The following is a 22,933-nucleotide window of genomic DNA, read 5'->3' on the forward strand; positions in this document are numbered from 1 at the left end:
CGTTCCCACCCAAACGGTCTGTCACGTCCGTCATGCCTCTCCCCTGCCTCCTCCCTTCCTTTCAGATTTCACTGCCCTCAGCCACAGTGAAGAGTGGCTGGGCCCGCTAGTTTACTAATAATTTACATCAAAAGAAATCCATATTTTAAAGGTATTGCTTGCTAAAGCTCTGGGGATGAATAGAGCGGTGCTATGGTATGTTTTTGATTTCAGTAATTATTATATTTATTTGGGTAATACCCACCTGGTACAGTAAATAGGACGAGGCAGTCTAGTGTAGTGGTTGTGGTTGGGGGTATGTTTTGTATATGAGGAACCCAGGTTGGAGCCCTCAGTCTGCCATAGAAGCTTTCTGAGTCACCTTAGGCCAGTCACACACATCCTCATCCAAACCTCCCTCACAGGATTGTTGTGAGGATAAAATAAAAGAGAAGTAAATGATGTAAGCTATTTTGGTGTCCCTGTTGGGGAGAAAGATGGGGTATAAATGGAGTAAAAGAAATAAAATGAACGATTAAAAACTAATTCTGTATTTTAAACTTACTCAAAAAAGGGCTCTGGCAAGCAGGTTAGAACAATCTGTAATGGATACAGATATCAAGTAAAATATGTGAACATTCACAGTATGTGGTGGTGGGCGGGGGGAGAGAAACCATGAATGTACTGGTCCCACTCCTGCCTCCCCACAGTAGTTGAATTGCCTGCACAGGGAAAAATGTGGAGGAAGTACCCATAGACACTCCCTGTTCCCATGATAAGCCATGTGCCAATAGCAGTGTTGGTGATCACAGGGAGTGTATGTGCATGTGTGCACTACCTCCATGTGATCTCCCTGTGGAGATAACACAGTGATAACTTGGAGGCAGGAAGCTCCAGCCAACGAACTCATTCCTGCTGTCCCAACCCATGAGATGAGTGCCCATGCGTGTGGGACAGCTGCATAAAGCTGCTATGAAATAGGATGAGCAAATCTCCCACCTCTGTTCCATCATTAGTGCTGATTATCTGCCATTCTGATCTATTTTTATTTGAAATGTATTTAAACCATTTTATGCCGTCTTTCTACCCAAGGCCATCCCCTCCCAACAATTTCACTTAAAATACATATTTTACTTCATGTTTTTTTTTACTTCATGTTCATATTTTACTACATGTTTTTTACTTCATGTTCATGTTTTACTTCTTGTTTTTTACTTCATGTTCATGTTTTACTTCATGTTTTTTACTTCATGTTCATATTTTACTTCATGTTTTTTACTTCATGTTCACATTTTACTTCATGTTTTTTACTTCATGTTCATGTTTTACTTCATGTTTTTTGACTTCATGTTCAATTGACATTTCATGTGTATTTTACTTTGCAATCTCTGCAGTCATACCTGTTCTTCAAGGTTGTGGTTGTGGATGCTTGTTAAAATATAAGGAGTGGAAACTGTGAACTATTGGTTCTCTGATGTGGCGGTGCTGTACCTCACACCGCTCAAGCAACAAGCTTCTAAGTGTTCTGGTGCTCTATTGAGAGCGATGGAAATAAAATAAATATGGAAACAAATGTGCATTAAATAATACTGTAATTCCTCTATGGCCAGTTACTCAGTAACAAACTGTTTGGCAGGGCAGGACAAGCCCTTGGGTCCAGCAGGAAGGATAAACTGGGTGGAGCAGGGTTGGATCAAGGGCAGAAAGATGCAGTCAGGATAATTTCAGAAATGAAGAGAAACACATCTTATTGCGACATGCCTTTGAAGATGCCAGTCATAGATGCGGGCGAGGAGCAAACACTACCAGATCACAGCTACCTTGCCTGGAAAACCCACACCAGCCAGTTGAATCGCGCTGTGAAAGCCTTTGGCTATACATCAGCTGTAACACTTGTTGGTGGCCACTAGATGTCTCTGCCGTATTTGACATGTACATGTGTACTAGCAAGCTGCAAAGTCACAAATGACTGAACTCAGGTATACCAGGAGCAAGGTAGTACAGGAGATAGAAGAGGGGAGCAAGTTGCATTGATATTCTTGTGACTGGGTGAGTCTTTGCAGTAGGTCAGTCTACAATAAGAAGGTGTTGAGCATGAAGCTGTATTTCTTTCCTTCCAGATGGAGTGAGAGACTCTGAATGAAAGCCATGCTTAGATTGTAGAAGTTTGCAAATACCTGATTTCTTTTTCAGATTAATTTCAGTTTCCATCTCAGCATGAAAGGGAAGAAACTGAATATCAGATACTCCACCAGTCTTCCGCATGATCAATAAGAGCCCAGGAGTATAACAAGCTTTCAATAGCAGAAAAATAATGCTCTAAGTACATTTGTACAGCATGTACTTCATACAGAAGTCAAAGGAATTTCAACATGGGAATTCTGAAACTTGTATGTCTGAATGTTTTGAGCTGGCTGCTGTTACTCTCAGCGAAGGGGGGTTATTTTGCTACAGCGTCTTTGGATCTCGCACATGGTAATGTTACCACTTCTCATGGGCCTGGCCCATTGGATGCCACTGAATCAGGACGAGATGAGAAACTTCATGTTTTCACAGTTGATTATGAATATGTACAAATCCCGTATGAAGTCACCCTTTGGATACTTCTGGCGTCCCTTGCAAAAATAGGTAAGATAGTCTTCTTCGGTTTTCATGTAGGAGCAGTCATTAAAGTGCAAAGTATGCAATTTTCATCAAACAAAAACAACCCCTCTGTAAAACATTTCAAAATATAGACTATTTTTCTTAGACCCTTGGACTAAGGCAACTAACAACAAAATCCTAAAAAGAGTTACTCCAGTTTAAGCCTATTAATTTCAGTGGGCTTAGACTGGAGTAACTCTGCATAGGATTATACAGTAAATGTATTTATTATCAAAACCCTAGCATTAATGTCATAACATTATAATACATAATTTGTTCATGTCCTCTATATTATTTTGTGGCAAAAGATTTTTTTTTGATAGCCTGATAATTTAAGGTGAGGCATGTGACTACCTTGGGGAGGGGCTAAATCCTAAATCTAAGGAGGCTTATTTTGAATAGCTTTATTATAAAGAGCCTTCCCACATACCTCTAGGTATATACCACATGGTATGCCTCAGTGGTTAAATCTGTAGCTTGAAGGAGGTGGTATATTTACCAGACTAAAAAATAAAAATAACATGGAAATTAACTACATGCTAAATGTAAAATGATCTTTTGATCATTTGATTATTTTCTGCCCATGATTGCCTCTCATATCCAGTTTACACATGCCAAAGTTACTACAAATAAGCCTAGAAGTCCTAGAAGGAGCCATATATTTGCAAAATGGCATATCATCAGCTATCCATGGCAAACTCATTTGTTTATGATTGTGGTGGGAGTCCCTTGCAGTTTTCAGTTATGTACCTGGATTTTTGTGTTATGAAAAGTCGCAGAACATAAGGCTGAACAATGGGTTTCAAAAATGTGTTGGGAAAACTGGGGACTGGGGAGGAGATAGCGATAATTAGTTCATATGATACTAAAATAGGAAATTACTAAGCTATAACTGCCCACAAATCACTTCTTCCATGTACACTTGTTCTACTCTGCATGGGACTGCCTCCAGAAGACACTGCCAATCAAGAACAGCTGGGGGGAAGGAGAGGGCCTTAAATTATCTCTTTAATACCATGTATGTAAATATGTGTGGTTAGGAAGCGAAAAGAACTCTGCACTTCTGAGTAGTGTTGGCCTCAGCTTTCACAGAAGATATTGTTCTTGGCACAAAATATATTTAGATACTCTCAAAAGGATTTTTAACTTATTTCAGAGGTGATGGGGCATAAGACTCCCCTGATTTTATGCCTCCTCAGCAGTTCTGGATTTACCTATAGGCTTGTTTTTAGAGCTCTGATATTCTGAGGCTCAGAAGCCACATGTGATTTTGGCCTGCCATCTCAGACTTTTCTGAGCACCATTCCCCAATGTGACAGTAGTCCCCTGTTGCAGAAAAGAGACTGTGGCTAATGCCCCCAAAAACCAGTTCCAGGCAGTCCCCTTAAATTATTCACTCTAACTGCATTGTGCTCTTTTTGATACTCTCGACTCCCTGACAAACAAAGTAATGGCCTTATCACAGCTCATTATCTGCTGGCTCTAAGGCAGTGCAAGAAAATGTGCCTGGCTGGGATTTCACTGCGAGTTTGTGACATATCGCTGTATTCTCCATGCCAGAGAGAAAGCCTCTTCTCTCTAAAGGTACACAAGTATGACAATAATATTTTCAGAATTTCTTTTCCTGCATCATTAGGGGCTAGAAAAATTAAGCACTTTTCAGTCTCATTGGTTTCAGAAAGTTAAGCAAATGCTTAAGTTTGCTGGATTGTGCTGCATTAGTTCTCATCTTTCTTAAGTTTCCAACATATTTTGGTTGCTAAGATGTGTCTTTCAGATGAGGTGAATACCACTGCCATATTTAAAAATTCAAATATGTTTTCTCAGTTTCCAGCAAGACAGTGATGTTCTGACCCTTTTGGGTTTTTATTCATTTAATACTCAATTTTTCTCACTAGTGGAAACTCAACGTAGACTAACAACATTATTTTCCCTGCCTCCATTTTATCCTACCTATGTGGTAGGTTAGGCTGAAAGACTGACTAGTCTGAGGGCTGATGTCAGTGTTGCTATGTCACTTCTGAGGAAAACTCAGCAGTTATGTAAGGCTACTCTAGGAATTGTTGGAAATTCTATGATTTTACCCCAGAGTTTCTGGTGGGTTCTTAGAGGCTACCCTATGTCATTACTGTCTTTTCTGGGGAAATGACATTATGATATAGTCAATTAAAAATGCAGCCAATTAGTGATGCAGTTTATTGATGCAGTCAATGTTACCCAATCCCATGTCCCCAACCCTACCACCATTTTGCCAGGCTTCAATTGGTAACTCTAGAGGTCACTCAGAATGTTTTCATGGTTCAGTGGAGATTTGAAACTGGACCACCTGTATGATAGTCTTGCACTGTAACCATTAGACTATGCATTTCATGCTAGTGTCTGAGATCAAGAAGAGCCCCCTCACTAATATGATTTTGGATTTTCTGTCTTTTATGCAAGGTTTCCATCTGTACCATCGACTGCCCCATCTCATGCCAGAGAGCTGCATCCTCATTGCAATAGGTGTCTTGGTTGGTGGGATTATTTTTGGGACACATCACAAGTCCCCACCAGTCATGAATACAAACATTTATTTCCTGTACCTCCTGCCACCCATTATCTTGGAGGGAGGGTATTTTATGCCTACCCGTCCATTTTTTGAAAATTTTGGATCTATTCTTTGGTGGTCTGCTCTGGGGTCCCTCATAAATGCCTTTGGGATTGGATTCTCAATGTACGGGGTTTGCCGTGTTGCAGCTTTTGGCCTCCAAGATGTGAATTTACTCGACAGTCTGCTGTTTGGCAGCATGATCTCCGCTGTGGACCCAGCATCAGTCCTGGCCATTTTTGAGGAGATGTCTGTTAATGAACAGCTTTATATGATGATATTTGGGGAATCTTTGTTGAATGATGGAATAACTGTGGTAAGTACTGTTGTGTCCTACAGCATTTTATGTCAGGCTTATAGTTATTTGGCAGCAATAGAGGTCAGAAGAGGTACACTGCTTTCAATAGTAGCCAGTTTTTGCTTTTCATTAAAAGGATGTACAAGGAACTAGGTCCAGGGCAGGAGTGAGACAAGCATCTTCTTGTTGACTGGACTGTTCTGAATCTTCACAAACAATTTTTGTACATAAATGGTTTGTCCTTAAGCAAAGCTATGTTTTTAAATGCTCTTACTATTTCCACTGGACATTTACAGTGCTGTCCTAAGCAGAATCCACTGAGTCCACAAGCTTAGAGTCCACTGAAGTCCTGAGTCCATTGAAGTCCACAAGCTTAGAAGGGTCTCATTTAGGATTGTACTGGCACTCCTGTACTGTCCCTTGAAATACTTGTAGAAAAGATTTTTATGGACAGGAAAAGTATCTTTTTCCAGTATAAATACACAGCATGTTCAATTAAGACACTGGCAGGGGACATTGCTGCAGTAGGTACTAATTAATACAAGAGCAGCAGTTATTCATACCAAAGGGCTTCAGCAGTTTTGGCTGAATGGCACCATGAAGAAACCTTGGTGTTATCCTAATAAATAGAAAGGTTGTGGTGTGAAACCACTGCCACAGGGTCCTTTGGTTAGAAGATATACACACATAACTTTAAACTCCTGTTTTTGAATGCAAGCAGCACCACAGCAGCCCCAGCTCAGAGAGACCAGCAAGTCATGGCTAGCGTGAAGCTGTGGCTGCAGAAGGCAAGGCAGAAAGATTCAGCTCACTTGTTCTACTCTGCATGGGACTGCCTCCAGAAGACACTGCCAATCAAGAACAGCTGGGGGGAAGGAGGGGGCCTTAAAGGGACCACAAAGGGAAATGCATGAGTGTGGGGGCAGGGAGCACACTGAATGTGGAGAAAGGGATATAAGGCCAGGGAGGAGAAGACGGTTCCCCAGAACCTACTCTCATGCACACATACAGAGCCCAATTTCCATAGTCAAACCACAGAAGTTCCAAGACTCACAGTGACAAGCCCAAGGGTAAACCAAAAACACAAGTCCAGAGGTTTAGGCCAAAGTCAAGTAGTTCAAACCAGGAGCCACAAGGTCAGCAGCAATTCAACACATTGCTTCCAAGCAGTTGTGCCCTTTGCAGCTGCTTACAAAGGCAAAAAAAGGAAAGTAACCACTGTATCTAAGATGCTAATAATATCACAAATACCCTGTGAAGTGTCAGGTGCTTTAGTGATACCAAAAATGCTCTATGTGAAAGTCCAAAGCACAATATATGAACAATAAATACAGAGGTCCCTTCCGTAGGCTCCACTTATGGCCAATCCCTGCTATCCAATACAAAGCATAAATATAGATGTTTCAATAGTATGGCCTTACAAACATGGACGCTTCTATTGGGACATCATCATTATCGCTGTAAGTCAACAGTAACTAAATATAAAGGGCAAGCCTTAAGGCAGTCTTTAAATGCACAGAACCAGTCTTAAATCCAATAGTACCCCAGTCACAGGTAGAAAAAGCCGCTCTGTGAACAGATAATAATGCACAATCTCCCGTTGGGTAAGTCCAGGATATCAAGAGTTATCCTGTGACTTTCTCCAGTCAAGTTGGCAAGCAGCAAACTTTCTCCCATCAAGTTGGCAAGCAGCAAGAATGCTGTCTGTGGTAAACTTAACATTTTATATACTTCATCATATCTAGTCATTCTTCAATGTATAGGGGTCTGTTGTACACAGAGTATAATCTCTGTCTACCTATCTATGAGTTATATAAAAATAAGTTGTTCTCCGCCGCCTCTGTTCCTGAGGCTCTGGGGATGAGGGAGGTAAGCAAGGTGGCATCTGGCTTTCCACATCTCACTCAGCTGGAGGGCTGCAGGGTCACTGTACTGGTATCTGGCTGTGGGTTCATGTCTTACCCCAAAGGGGCTGCTTCTGCCCGTGCCTCTTTTACTATTGGATGTGGGCAGGAGCCAGGGAGTTCTCCCACTGCATTCTGCTTGAATGTCCTCAGGGCAGACTTGGGGATAGGTCAAGAACAATGTCTCATGTACGGCCCAGCTCTTAATCAGCTGGTTGACAGTACATTGTTACACACATATTATGAGCATATGCTGTTTGAAAAGCAACAATCATATTAATACTACACTAGAATAGCAATAATTCTATTAATGCATCAGCACACAAGAGCCAGCGTAGTGTAATGGTTAAGAGTAGGTGCACTCCTATCTGGTGAACCAGATTTGTTTCCTCACTCCTACATTCCTGCTGGGTGACTTGGGGCTAGTCACATTTCTTCAGAACTTTCTCAGCCTCACCTACCTCAGAAGGGGTCTGTTATGGGGAGAAAAGGGAGAGGAGTTTGCAATCCCCTTTGAGTTTCCTTACAGGAGATGGGAGGGGGCATAAATCCAAACCCTTCTTTCTCTCCAAAAATGCTTTTAAAAATTAACTGAGGAAATTGAAAGTTGTGAAACGTGTTTCTTTGCAAAACCTCCAACATTATTATTGTGCTTGGTCTATGGATTGTGGGATCTAGATTTTCAAAATTCTAGGTAGGAGATGAATGAGCATGACAGAGTATAAGTGTGAACAAATCTGAAGGAGTAATAAATACCAGATGACTTATGTTATTGCTTAACATAACATGTTAGTGCAGTTCATCTAGGTGATGCCTGCCACATGCATTGCTGGATATCAAAGTTACAGCTATCATTTTATTACTTCCCCATGCAGGTCTTATACAACATCTTCATTAGCTTTACTCAGATGCACCAATATGAAGACATCAAGTCAATTGACATCTTGGCTGGATTTGCTCGCTTCTTTGTGGTGGGTCTCGGTGGGCTGCTGTTTGGCATCATCTTTGGGTTTGCAGCTGCGTTCACAACCCGATTCACACGGAACATTTCTGCCATTGAACCGCTCATTGTCTTCATGTTCAGCTATTTGTCATACTTAGCTGCAGAGACTGTTTACATTTCGGGCATTTTGGCGTGAGTATAAAAGCAAGCTCCGTTTACTCAGGAGCCACATCAGAACAGACTGTTATTTTCCATTTGTGCCAGGACTGCTGTTCTATACCTAGGATGCTATTTAAAAGCCAGCTCCCTTCCAAACGTAGGAGAGAGTCAAAAGAAATACCAGTAGATGTTATTTTCTTCAGTTGGCTCTGGCTACTTACTTGTATAGGAATCTGAGAGCAAGGCAGTGATATAATGAGGATAATCACTTAAAAAGTGCAGTGTAGTCAGAACTTTATGGACTGAATCCATGTCCTGGTTTCCAGGAACCCTTGCCCAGTTCTAAGGCACGGAGTTAGGACAGAGGCGGACCGCCCATTGGGCAGAATGGGCAGCTGCCTTGGGCGTAGAAATTATATGTCACGTGATGGGCGACACAATGTTTGATCAGCCCCGCCCACTCTGCATGGTGGCCGCCTGCCGCCCGGCCCACAAGCCACCCGAGCAGCCTGCTGCCTGCAGTCACTCAGGACGGGGGAGAGCTAGCTCCGCCTCCGCAGTTTCGTGTGGCTGCCCTGACCCCACCCACCATCTTTCCCTGCACGGCCAGGCGGCCGGCCCCCTTGGCCCACAAGGCAGCGCATTAGGACCACGCAGAGGGCATCCCTTCTGGCCCCCCGCACGCGCAGCTCCCCCGGGACTGGCTTGGAACAGCCGCAGCGGTCTGGCCTGGGAGAGCCCATGCCTGCGCGCATGTGTGCGGGAGAGGGAGAAAGGGAAGGAGACAGGAGTCGGGCTGGTCCAGGCTCCAACGTGCCGGAGACTGGAGTGGACAGGCAGCAGAGCCTGGTGCTGTGGAGGGAGCGTGCCAGAGCCCTCCTCTGCTCCTCACGGGCCACTTGAAGGGCTGAGGGGGGGGGGTCGGTGGTGGCTCATCAGCCCTCATCAGCTGGAGAAATCTTGACCAGCCGCCCGCAGGGCTCGTGCACCTCAAGAGCCAGCGCCGCCGCCGCCGCCTCTGGGGCGGGGGATGGGCGACAGGTGGAGCTCTTGCCTTGGGCTGCAACTTAGGCAGGCGGAGAGGGCTAGCTTGGCTTCTGGCGGCGACGGCTGCCTGTCTGGTCCCAGAGCCGCCCCCTCCCATTGTGCTTGACCCCGCCCCCCCAGAAGAAGCCGCTAAGCAGGCCGACAGCCAGGGCCCCCTTCCCGGGCAAGGCACACTCACTCGCCCGTCCGCCGCCTGCCACCAGCGCTAGGGAGACGTCGGGCTGGGCGGCAAGATCAAGCCCCGGGGCAGTTGTGTCCAAAGCTTGGGAGGGGGCCAGGTCTTGAGGGATGTGCCTACCCATTCCTCATTGAGTATATAATCCTGTCAATCCAATCCAGTGGGGCAGCCCCTGGTGTTTGCAAGAGGTTTCAGGTTTCTCCGGAAGGGCAGAGCAGCCCTTCCGTTCCCCGTCCCCCCTGCCGTGCCGCGCACCTGCTTGTGGAGGGGCTGCGTGGGAGGGGGATGCTGTTGCCTTTCCCCTCTCCCTCGTGTGGGGCACCTAGATGGCCACCCCCCCTAGAAAGTGCAGCTGGATGGGAGGAAGAAGGGGGGTGGGTAGCTCTTGGGAACGCGGAGTGTGCGTCCCCCCTTTGGAATTTGTGAGCCGTCTGGAAAGGGTGAGTGCCGTGGCCGGGCTTCTCTGCCCATGGGGGGGGGGGCATCAAACTAAGATTTTGCCCAGGGCGCCAGTTTGCCTGGGAACGCCACTGAGTTAGGAACACCTAGGGTGCAGTGCAAAAAAAAAAAAAGACTGCATCCTCTCAATAACCTGGTTGAAGGCACTTACTTATCCATATGAGGATTCTGTATAAAAGATGGGCCATGGATTTGGCTGTGAAAACACATGTAGGTCAGCAGGGACAATCTGGCCACTATGTACATGGATGGATCCAGTCTTAAACCAGGATTTTGTTGTACAATGAATGAAAGCCTAAAGGACCACTTTAAATACATTTAGTTGAGAAGAGTGACAAAAAGAATCCCAGAACAATGATCCATAAGTTGCTAGTGCAATGGAAAAACCATATATTTTTCTTCCTCCTTTTTTATTGTACTGTTTCCAGTGGTTTCATCCTTTCCTTGATGTTTCTGAATTAACAGGATAACTGCATGTGCAGTGACCATGAAGAAATACGTAGAGGAGAATGTTTCTCAAAATTCCTATACGACAATAAAATACTTCATGAAGATGCTGAGCAGCATTAGTGAGACACTGATTTTTGTGTTCATGGGCGTGTCCACAGTCGGACGGAACCACGAATGGAACTGGGCCTTTGTTTGCTTCACTCTGGTCTTCTGTATGCTTTGGAGGGCACTAAGTAAGGAAGTATTTTAATCAAGTCAGATCAGGTGGATGGATTTTTTAAAAGCATTGTTAAGTGGAGAGGGTGGCTAGAAAATGCAGAACTGACTGGTATAACCAGTTTAACAAGGTGTTCAGCAGGTTCACCCCATTGGCCTGGGCATTTCATGAAGAACTGCATATTTCGCTGAGAGAAAAAAATTGACCAAAGAAGAGCAACACTGGGAAAGCTATGTAAAGAGATTGCATGGCAAATATAAACTAATTTTTCCTTTCATGGTTTCCCAAGTGGGCATTTGAATGAGAATAGTCTGGAAATCTCAGAAAAAAAATCTCACTATACTGACCCAATATTTCAACAATGCATTCAGGAGACTTTAGGTATAGCAGAACCAGTCATGCTAGTTGAACTGGGAGATAAATTATGTAGATTGTTTTTGGTTTTTTAAAAAAGGTTGGGGTTTTTATGGCTGGAACTGGTGTAGTTAAAAGGATGAGAGAGGGCTAGGATGAGGCTAAGATTGCCAGGATATGGCATAGTACACCTCTGAAGAGGAAGAAGCCAGTACCAGAAGGCCTGAATCCTTACCAACAGAATTAGAACTCAAACAGAATGCAGAAAGTTGTAAATGCATTTTAAAGCTAGAAAGGCAATGTAGTGGAACATGTAATTTAAGCTGAATAATTTCTTAAAGAAGGAAGTTATTAAAATATTACATTTATTTCTGACACTACTTTTTATTTCAAAACCTAGAAAATACATACTCAGAAGAGGATAATCCATTACAATTAATCACATAATATTTTGAAAATGCATTAAGTTGACAAATTGTCATAAACCATTTTCTACATTTCAGACAAAAAGTAAATCCGCATAACTCTACTGTTCTGCTGATGCAGTAGTTTTCAAATCTGTGAATGCTTTTCATTTAAAAATGATGTCTTTGTCCCTTGTACTCAATAGATTTTCTTAAAATCTTAATTACAGACGTTATAAATCAGTAATCTATTCATTTCTGTTAATTCCTGTGAATATCTTTCTAAACTATTAACAAATGAAATGACTTATCTGTAGATATTAGAGGAAAAATGTGAGTTTTGTCAATTAACGCTATTTTGGATTTTATGTAACTGCCTATACAAGGATTGTGCGGGTTTGTAATACAAATAGCAGATCACTGGTTGGGTGTACATGATTGGTGAGATTTCTCCAATCTTGTAAAGAAAGATTTTCCTGAGATTCCTAGACTTTTTCTGAGGAATGCTGCCTATTCTGTAAGATAGCTAGTGATCTTATCCAACTAAATTTTCTAGGGATCACAGTACATATAGATTCAAAGAGTTGTAAGTTTGTAGGTAACAATTTAGTGCTGTTTTGAACCTGTATTTCCTATATTCAAATCTAATACTTAGCTACTGTATGACAAAATAGCAATCTGTGTCTAGTGCAGAGGCGTAGCTCCAAGGGGATGTCGGGGAGGGGGGTACACGATGCACTGGGCGCGCCCCCTGCGGGGGTGTGGTGATGGCGTTCTTGGGGCGGGGGCATTCCAGGGCGTGGCAGGGGTGGAGGATACACCAGTGCACCAGATGCTTTTCCCCCTTGCTACGCCTCTGGTCTAGTGTTAATGATTCATTGATTGTATGGAACCACCTTTAGGGATATAGTTTTCATTTTGTTACTTTTCTTGGTTAATTGCAAAGTTTTTGTTACTCTCTTAGGTGTGCTTTTTCTGTTTTGCATCAGCAACAAGTTTCGGACTTCCCGATTCACTCTTAAAGACCAGCTTATTATCATCTACAGTGGTGTACGAGGAGCCAGCAGTTTCTCACTCGCATTTTTGCTTCCTGCAGTTTTCTTCCCTAGAAAGAAAATGTTTATAACTTCTACTATTGTAGTGATATACTTTACAGTTTTCATCCAGGCAAGTAGGTTTCTTCATAGTGAATCCATTGTCTGACGGGTTTGTTTTGACATTGAATATGAAGTAAACACTCGCTGTTCACAATGTCATGAATCATTTGATGCAGAGTCAAAAGTATTCCTCTCTCTTTGTTCCAAAGGGAACTACCATAAGGCCACTTGTAGAGTTCCTCGGTGTTAAGAAGACTAATAAGAAAGAGTCCATCAATGAAGAAATTCATACGCGAGTAAGAGTTTTTTTAATGTATTTTTTTTAATTATGCAAGAGAAATGAGACAACAAAAAATTGGGAGTCTGGGAAGAATTGTAAGATGATGAAACAAACTGGAAATCCTCCAGGTCATCCCTACCAAAGCTCTATGAGCACTCAGAGGCTGAATTAGGCTAATTTGCCCTCTCCATTCTTTTGATTTTGCTTTGAGGACCCTATGTTCCTTGAGCATATCTATTCCTCACCTTTATGTTTTTAAATTTGTTTTGACTTTTCCTGTTGCATAATTTACAAAGTAATATTGTAAGGGATGCCTGCCTTGACTGTTGGTGGCCTGGCTATGTTGCTTTTGGGCTTGGCACAGGAGCCAGCCATTTCACTATTAGAGTAAGTGATGAATCATCACCTCTGGATGATAGTTACATCTAACTTCCATGATATAAAATTGCTTCTAGTGCATGAGCCCTTCCTTCAGTTGCGGCCAATTACATTTCTTGGTGGAGAGATGGGACAGTAGAGCATTCAAAGCTTCGTTATACAGAGCAGTTCACATAGCTAGCATTACCAGCCTCCAGATGGTAGCTGGAGATCTCCCACTATTACAGCTGATCTCCAGGTGACAGAGATGCAGAGTTGTATCTAGGGAAAATGTAGTCTGGTGCAAAATCTGAGTTTTCCGCTCCCCTCCCCGTATGGGCGGCTGCCTTCTTCCACCATGACCAAGCAACTTTTTTTGCACCAGGTATTCTGACACTTGAAGTCAGTGTATGGACCCAAGGGAAGAAGGAGGGGTGTGGGAGGGGCGATTTTCCATCCCACACGTGACTAAATTGCTGCAGCCTGGGACATTTGACCCCATATGTTCCCCTGGGCAGTACGCCCCTGAAGAGATGCGTTCACCTGGAGCAACAGGTTGCTTTAGAAGGTGGATTCTATGGCATTGTACTCAATTGGAGTCCTTCCTCTTTCTTCCCCAAACCCTGCCCTCCACAGGCTCCACTCCCAAAATCTCCAGGTAGTTCCCAACTTGGAACTGATACTGTCCTTAATGAGTGATTGTGGATATGGTCTTTCCCAACCCAGTTTCCTGAGATCTTTCCAGCTGGAGAAGAAAGGGGTTGAAACTGATGCAAAACATGCCCTCTTCCATTGATAATCCTTACCCATGTAACTGTAACATTCTAGTCAAGGTAGATATGCTTTGCAACTACTTCTGCAGACATTGAATTTTCACAGGCCCATGAGACTGTGAAGATCTGCTGGCATGGGGCTCTTCCGTTACAGCTACCCTATTGAATTCAGCCAGTTGTGGCTAATCTTGTTAGACCCTAGTGTGAACTTTAGTTTAACAGTGGTCAGCAGGAATCATTTTATTATCCTCTAGGGTGATTAAAATCAGGCATTGCTTTTGATGCATGCAATCGGGGTGACGTGTGTTAATTAATAGGGAATTGGGAAAAAGCAGACAAACTTGGTAGTTCCCATTCTTGCAATTATATTACTAGGATAAAAACAGTAGTGTTACAGGAACTACTTTGACATTATATTCAGGCTGGTTATTTCATGTGGTGTCTTTTTAGTTGATGGACCATTTCAGTGCTGGAATTGAAGACATATGTGGACATTGGAGCCATTACCAACTGAGAGACAAGTAAGAATGCCCCCAAAACAAATTGTCTAATGTAGTGAAATGGGTCAAACCTAAAACTCATTGATCGCATCCAGCCATATTCTGAAAGGCACTTCCATTCTCTAAAGAGGTGGTGGCGATGTCCATCAATTCTGTTTCCCCCCACTGCAGAACATTATTATGTACAGTTCACTGACTTTTAGGATTTTGGTGAGAGTTCTCAATGGACTGCTGTGTAAGGGGTAATCAGCTGAAATCTCTGTTTCCTCTTAAGAAAGCTTGAGGCACTTAAATGTTCTTGACTGGATGGTTAGAAGAAGAAGAAGAGTTTGGATTTATATCCCACCTTTCTCTCCTGTAAGGAAACTCAAGGTGGCTTACAAGTTCCTTTCCCTTCCTCTCCCCACAACAGACACCTTGTGAGGTAGGTGGGGCTGAGAGAGTTCCGAAGAATTGTGACTGGCCGAAGGTCAGCCAGCAGGAATGTAGGAATGTGGAAAAACATCTGATTCACCTGATAAGCCTCTGCCAAGCTGTTAAATACATGCTAGTATATTTGTCTTCATTATATTTTTTCTATTTGCTACTGCACTTCCTCAAGTTCTGTACTTTCTTCAAGACATTCAGTTCTTTCTCAGGTAGGGTGTTACCATTATTTGTCATGGCTTTATTGATTACCTTTAATGTTAATATAGCTAAGCAGTGGTAGGGTTTCTATTTTTACAAATCACTGCACTTCCATGAGCCTTTGTCAAAGCAAAACAGACATATTTCCTTTTTATTGCACCTCTATTCTAGAGAATTCAAAGCTCAAAGTGGAATTTAGTAGTGCTTGTCATATGTGACTCATTCTCCTTGCTATGACCATTTTTGTCACTCAAATCCTGTGTGCAACACGGTGTGTATCCCATGTGAACCCACCTGTCCACTCCAGTCATGTTCAGAAGTCCTTCTTTGGGTACCTCTGCCATCTGAGGCTAGACTGAGTAGACCTCTGCCATCTGAGGCTAGACTGAGTAGGGACGTATGGGGTAATGCGGTCCCGAAGGTACGAGGGTCCCAGGCTGCGTAATGCCTTGAAGGTCAAAACCCACACCTTGAAGATGATTCAGAATTCAATCGGAAGCCAATGCAGCTGACGCAACACAGGCTGAATATGCTCTCTAAAGGCGCCTCCTGTGAGCAAACGCGCCGCTGCATGTTGGACCAGTTTTAATTTCCGAATCAAATGCAAGGGGAGGCCTGCGTAAAGCGAGTTACAATAGTCTAGCCTGGAGGTGACTGTTGCATGGATCACGGTGGCCAGGTCCGTTTGGGAGAGGAAGGGGGCCAACCGCCGGGCCTGACGAAGGTGGAAAAACGCAGTTCGGGTTGTAAGGGCCACCTGGGTCTCCATTGAAAGAGATGAATCCAGGTGGACCCCCAGACTGCGGATGGAGGAGGTCAGCGCCAATGAGACCTCCTCCCACACTGGTGGCTGGAAATCCCCAGCCTCTCCCTCGTGGCCTAGCCACAGGATCTCCGTCTTCGATGGATTCAGTTTCAGCCTGCTCTACTGTAACCAACCAGCTACGGCCTCCAAACAATGCTGGAGAGCCGCTGGGGCAGCAACTGCTCCCCCCTCCATCAACAGAATGAGCCGAGTGTCATCGGCATATTGATGACAGATCAGCCCAAAACTCCATACCAGCTGAGCAAGTGGTCGCATATAGATGTTAAATAATAGTGGGGATAATAGTGCCCCCGGGGTACTCCGCAATGAAGCGGGCCCTTCTGGGAGGCTTCATCCCCGCACCACACTTGCTGGCTCCGGTCTTGGAGAAACGAGGCAATCCACTGAAGGACAGTGCCCCGCACCCCGGAAGTGGCCAGGCGGTGGGTCAAAAGGTCCTGATTGACCATATCAAATGCTGCGGTAAGATCTAACAAAACCAGCAGCGCCGATCTGCCTCAGTCAAGCTGCATACAGAGCGTATCTGTGATGGTGACAAGAGCAGTCTCCGTCCCATGCTCAGCACGGACTGGAAGGGATCGAAGGCCGATGCGTCATCCAGGAAACCCTGAAGCTGCTCCAACACCACTCTCTCAATCACCTTCCCCAGAAACGAAAGATTCGAGATGGGGCGGTAATTGGCCAGATCGCCCGGATCTAATGATGGTCTTTTCAAGAGTGGGCAGACCACTGCCTCCTGCAACCCATCCGGAAAGACTCCTTGCTCAAGGGAGCCATTGATGATATTCAACATTTGCTGTCTCAGGGGCCAAATTGGGGTTAAAAAGTGACAAAAATATTTTTATTACCATTTCCCCAAAAATAAGACCTACCCCGAAAATAGGTCCTAGCATGGTTGTTCGGGATTTTTGGGGGATGCTTGAAATATAAGCCCTACTTCAAAAATAAGCCCTAGTTACAGATTCCCCGGTGCAGCTGATCTGGTCACCTGGGGGTGGCAAAATCACAGAAAAAAATAAGACATCCCTTGAAAATAAGCCCTAAAACATTTTTGGAGCAAAAATTAATATAAGACCCATCTTATTTTGGGGGAAACACAATAATAAGTTCCTATTGGATAATGCCTATGAAATCACTGATAAGACAAATCGTTCCCTGTGTATGGCTGAGTAAGCTTTAATATTGCTTTCAAAGAGAAGCCCTTTTCAGTCATGTATATCAGGAAGATCACATGTGGCATGGTCTTCTCATATAACTGGTCAAATGTAATGACTGTTCAGTTTTTTTTTCCAGTGCTCCAAGGAATGGTTTGTGTAGCCTTTTGGAACATAAAAAGGCAGTGAACACATGCAGGACTTTCCTCTTCATTGAAGCAATTCCCCGCAGTTTATGGAACAGTCTGTCTCTTTTTTCCTTATTAAGAAGGTGTGCTCTTATGTCCCTAGTTCTAAAACTAAGGCCGTTAGCTTTACAAATAAAGAAAAAAAACCAAGATGTGAAGAGGCTATTGCTCCTCAACTGAGGTTATTACTACTCTTCATTAAATTCCTACTGATCTCAAAATTTCAGAAACAGAAAGAAGACTAGACAGACTGGGCTGATAAAATAACCCCCAGCATTAGTATTGAAAAGCATAACTGTGTTTCTCATGTCTCTTCTTCATCATCAGACTGACCTCTCCAAAACAAGCTCTTGATCTTTCCACTTAAACCCTGTTTGCTTCAAGATGTTTCGACTCTTGCTCCAGACACCCAAGCTAGTTTCCAAAGCTAGCAAAAAAATAAAATTTAGAGCCTTTGAAGTAACTTCTTCTGAAAAAAAACCCACATTACTTGAGGAAAAATGTGTGGATGTGCAAGGTCACACCTTCCACATGTGAGTCCTCATGGAAGATTCAGTCCTAACTGGAATTGTCATCTGGTTCTGGCACAGCAATAGGTGCACTCTATCTTAACTATTCATTTGCTGTGGTAACAACTCAATATTAAAAATGTAAAAGTTACATTATATTGATTTTATGGGAAGTGGTTTAACCATGTGCTTAATATGGTTCTTCAATGGACTTAAAAGCTTTCTAGGCCAAACCTGGCAATCAGCAAAAGCAATGGAGGTGGAGACATGGTGTGTGTGTGTGCGGGGGTGGGGCACACATTATATTAGTGGCATCGCTACGACCAGGAGAAACTCCAAAGTATGATATAGGGTAGCTCTAGGGAACACCCCAGGGTGTTTGTTGTGAGGGGGGGGGGAGGGAAAGGAATTTGTAAGCTCGTTTGAGTCTCCTTACAGGAGAGAAAGGGGGGGATATAAATCCAAACTCTTCTTCTTCTCTTCCTTCCCTACTGATACTAGGTTTTCAATCCTTAGATAATCTAGAGCAGGAGTCTGCAACCTGCGGCTCCCCAGATGTTCATGGACTACAGTTCCCACCAGCTCCTGCCACCAATGGCCAGTGGTGGCAGGGGCTGATGGGAATTGTAGTCCATGAGCATCTGGAGAGCGCAAGTTGCAGGCCCCTGATCTGGAGATGTCTGCCATTTGATCTCAGAAGTCATATCTGCTTGAAGACAGTTAATACAAAGTGACATTCAGTAGAAATTAACAACTATCTTTATTTAATCCTTGCTCTGATCCAGATTTAAGAGGTTTGACAACAGATTCCTGAAGAGGATCCTAATACACAAACACCAACCTAAATCTAGCCTTGTTTCCCTATATAAGAAAATGGAACTAAAGGAAGTAATTGAGATGGTAGAGAGTGGAATGATGAAGTCAACTTCTTCCAAATTACCTGCTCTGTGAGTATCCTCTTTCAGTGGGGGAAAAGAAGGATAAATGAAATTTCTTTTGGGGGAGTGGAGGAGCTACCAATGAACAGAGTAATTAGCTTGCCAGTTCAGAACTTAGCATATACTATGGGCAGGTTCACAGGTACATCGATTATTTTTCATTTGATTACCTGTACATAACATTGTAGTATATCATTCCATGACAAGGACCCTGTGAGTTAGGCTGAGGGAGAATGGTTAACCTAAGGCCACCAAGAGATCTTCCATGGCAGAGTGGTGATTCAAACTTTGGTCTCCCAGACACCCAGATCATTATAATAGACTGGTGTTACCATGTTTCATGGTCTCGTCATGTCATTCAAACATGGTTGATCTGTTTTGGTTCACCCAAAGCTTCTGACTGAAGTTTGTATTTCTTGAATTGGGCCTTTTCTAGGTTCTCCATGGTAAGTTTTGAAGAGAATATGGTTCTAATAAGTTTGAAGCAATAGAAACAAATTGTAAAGATCAAATTGACAGGCTGTTAGAAAACATGTTAGTTCTGCTATGATGTTGCAAAAGAAAACTGAGTAATACCCTTCTAAATCTGTATATCAATGGACTTAGAAGTGCACAACTCTGCTTACAGTACACTGGAATACAGTCCAAAGTAGCAATAATATCTTTCATAAATCCTAGCATAAATATTAAAATTGATCTAACTTCTAACTCCCCCAAATTATGTCTGTATATGCAGAGACCAGAATGTCTTGAAACCACAAATGAGGGCTACCAAGATATAGTGTACACAATATTTTTCATTATTATACTACAAGCAGGAGACTTGCAAGGACTTGTGGAGGGCATCAAATTTCCCACTTCCCACTGTTCCCTGCTTTCCTTTCCTGAAAGACCCCATAGTGTCTCCTCTTTTCCTTCCTCTTAATCTCTTCCTGCTCACTAGCCACCTTTATCTTCCCCTATGTCCGTAGTTTTCCCTCCTTCCCTCCCATTGGCAGCCTCTACCCAGAAAAACTAAGGGCCAGTTCTGTGGTGAATAACTTGAAGGGGGCATTTCACTTTCCTCTCTGTCCCCCACCCTACACTATTTCCAACCTCCTGGTAACCTTTCATATGTCCCTTTTCTCTTTCACACCTATCAACGAACCTATCTTTTATCTGCTTCCCATCCTCAGCTATATTTATTATTTACTTCATTGTATATCTTTCTCCACAATGGGGACCCAAACATCTTCATTCATTTTATTCCTCACAACAGCAGAGGATGTGTAGCAGCCTAAGCTCACCTAGTGTGCTTTCATAGTAGAGTGGGGTTTCAAATCTAGATCTCCCAGCTCCTACTCTGAAACTCTGTGTACTGTACCACACTGGCTTATAGGGGGTAGCTGCCACTGAACATGGTGAAGGAAGCTCCGGATTGTTCCCCACAAGCCCGGGGTTTTCTGATAAGCACCACGAGCTCTTCCACAGTCTCTTTCATGCATGCTCGGGCAGCCTCCATTCCCTGCATTTGGATTAGCTGAAACTTGCCCCATTCCTTCCACTCACTTTCACTATTTTAGTTTTGAACACAAAACAGCGCTGAGAATTGGCGCCCTCACCCCCCCATCTAAAATCCTTGCATGTGTGATGGGATCGCCATCCTCCACCCCCCTCCATCTAAAATGTAAATCTAAAAACCGTGCATGTGCGATGGGATCGCTGTTCTCCTGTTCACGGTGCATGCACATGCTGCTTTTCTGCCCAAAGTTTCCCACTCCTTTCTAAAAACCAAGGTTTCTCCCTCCGGGGGCTGGGCAAAACTCCCGACTGCATCGGGGCATTCCCCGTGCCAACAGAGGGGCAATTTCAGCGTGCAAAATCGCCCTGAGTCCTCCCTGAAAGGCTAAAAAGCCTTGGAAAGGATTTGGTCCTTCCCCCTTCCTTTTACTGACAGAAACCAGGGCTTAATGGCTGGCAGTACTATCATGGTTGCCTAACCAACCCCCCACCCCAAACAGCCACTGCAGAGTGCATGTGTTCTTTCAGACAACAAAATCTTTTCTATTATTTTGGGATTTTGAAAAAAAACCCATTTTTTTTAAATTTTAAGATTTTTCTGCAAAGCTGGGGCTTTTTCAGGTTTGCAAAAGATCTGTCTTGTTTGTGCATGGTTGCATCTTTGGCTTTAAGTATCCACAGATTTGGCTATGTTGAGAATTAGATATATTGAATAACTGGGAACCCACAATGACTCTCATTTTTACCATGCACTATTACCTCTTTCTCGTCTCTAAGTCCCAGTAAATCCTACACTTTCCCTGCTTTGTTTTCTTCTTATCACACAACAACCAATCTCCCTTTATCTACTCCCCCATCTTCAGCATTCCTTCTCTCCCTCCCTGGCAGTCTCTACCTGAAAAAGCAATGGCTCAGTTGCATAGTTCTGGCATTGTACCCTCCTTCACACCCATTGACCTGGTATGCTCCACAATGGTGACTCGAGCAGATTGTATCATTTGCCTCCTCCATTTTGTCCTCTCAGCAACGCTGTGAAGTAAGTTAAGGTGAGAACGTATAACTGCCCAAGGTCACCCAGTGAGTTTTTTTGGCAGAGTAGGGATTTGAATCTGTGTTTCTCAGATCTTAAACTGTAACCACTGTCCTCACTGGCTTTTGTGTGGTGGCTGCTGTTGAACAGTGGCAAGCAGCAGAATTTGGACCATGCAAGTTGAGTGGTAGATTCAGAAACCCAATGGTAGATTCAGAAACCCAATGGTTGCTTCTGGACTTAGCCTCTACGAGTCCTCCCTTGAAAAGGCCTTGCCCCCCCCCCCCCTTGCACCTTTTACTAAGAAAAACCAAGGCTTCAACTCACAATACTATAGTTGCCTAGCAATGGCTACTCAGAGCATTCATTTCTTAAAGCCACAGGTCTTACTTCTATTATTTTGGGAATATTTGTGTATTTGTTTTTCCTTTTCCCCTCTAGAGTTCAGATATGTCTGTAAACCTAGAGTTTTTCTTATGCTTGTAGAAACATCTGTCTTGCCTGTTTATAGTTCAAATCTGTTTTATTTAAATATTTATATTGAGAATTACATATATTGTTATATAATATTAAAGTGGCTGTCTCTTGCCAATGACAAAACTGGGTCACTGGCAAAAGTAAGGATTGGGAGACTCCACAGATATGCAGAACAACATGACGTTGTAAATTAACAACTGAAAAAAGCAGTGGATGGTTTGAACATACTTAAAGTGGCATCAAATATAGCATGTCATTTAAAGAGAGAAGAAAGCATGATGGGAGAAAAAATTAGTCTAAGTATGAGAAGTTATAGAATCCTGGAAGGGTGTGTACGTGTGGGAGTGGAAATTTTCAGATTACTTTTCTCCCAGCCCAGAATACCTCACAGGTCCCAAGCATGTTGGAGAAAGTTATAGTCCACTTTTTAAAAAGGCTCACAGAAACTGTATTTTAAGAATGCAAATAAAAACATGTGTACTAAGACTTAGTATTTAACTTCAGAGGGTAATGACTGGGGGAGAGTTTTCAATAAAAATCATTTTATTGGGTTGCTAACAAGGTTACTTTGTTTTATTTGGAAACAGATTTGTAACTTACATGGTACAGCGTGAAATAAAAATGGGAAAGGTGTGTACTTAATAAACAGAAACCATGTCCTGCCTTCCGTAAGCAGATATGCTCACTGTTTATCAGTCTTCTCAGTTAATAGCTAACTCCATGAAAAGCATTTTCAATTTTTATATCTGTATTTTACCATTATAACAAATTGCTTTCATAATGTTTGTGGAATTGTCCATTGTTTACCTGAAACTCAATGTGCATGAGTAGACATGCCTAGAGAACTAGGAGTAGCTCATTAATTGATGGTATACATAGGTGAGGAGTTCTAACTATTCTTGGTTAAGCACTATTATATTAACACATGAACCAGCCAATTGTGGACATACTAGGCAGCAGTTCCCACAAATGTGGTAGCTAGAAAAATTGCAAACACTTCTATTGATTGTTTCTGTGATCTCCCATATCGTAGATTATCTATATGAGTATGTGAC

General features: G+C 43.2%; 1 protein-coding gene across 1 annotated transcript in view; it reads left to right on the forward strand.

Annotated features, from left to right (window-relative positions):
- Positions 1-5,078: 5,078 nt before the first annotated feature.
- The window catches only part of SLC9A4 (solute carrier family 9 member A4), a 28,998-nt gene continuing 11,143 nt past the window's right edge, over positions 5,079-22,933 (forward strand). Inside the window, exons 1-7 of the mRNA XM_048494333.1 lie at positions 5,079-5,525; positions 8,287-8,546; positions 10,663-10,880; positions 12,587-12,789; positions 12,929-13,015; positions 14,580-14,650; positions 18,719-18,880. Coding sequence (XP_048350290.1) covers positions 5,094-5,525; positions 8,287-8,546; positions 10,663-10,880; positions 12,587-12,789; positions 12,929-13,015; positions 14,580-14,650; positions 18,719-18,880 — 1,433 coding nt within the window. The 5' untranslated portion in view covers positions 5,079-5,093. The remainder of the gene's footprint in view (positions 5,526-8,286; positions 8,547-10,662; positions 10,881-12,586; positions 12,790-12,928; positions 13,016-14,579; positions 14,651-18,718; positions 18,881-22,933) is intronic.

Source organism: Sphaerodactylus townsendi, linkage group LG04, assembly GCF_021028975.2.
Source record: "Sphaerodactylus townsendi isolate TG3544 linkage group LG04, MPM_Stown_v2.3, whole genome shotgun sequence".
Classification (NCBI taxonomy): domain Eukaryota; kingdom Metazoa; phylum Chordata; class Lepidosauria; order Squamata; family Sphaerodactylidae; genus Sphaerodactylus; species Sphaerodactylus townsendi.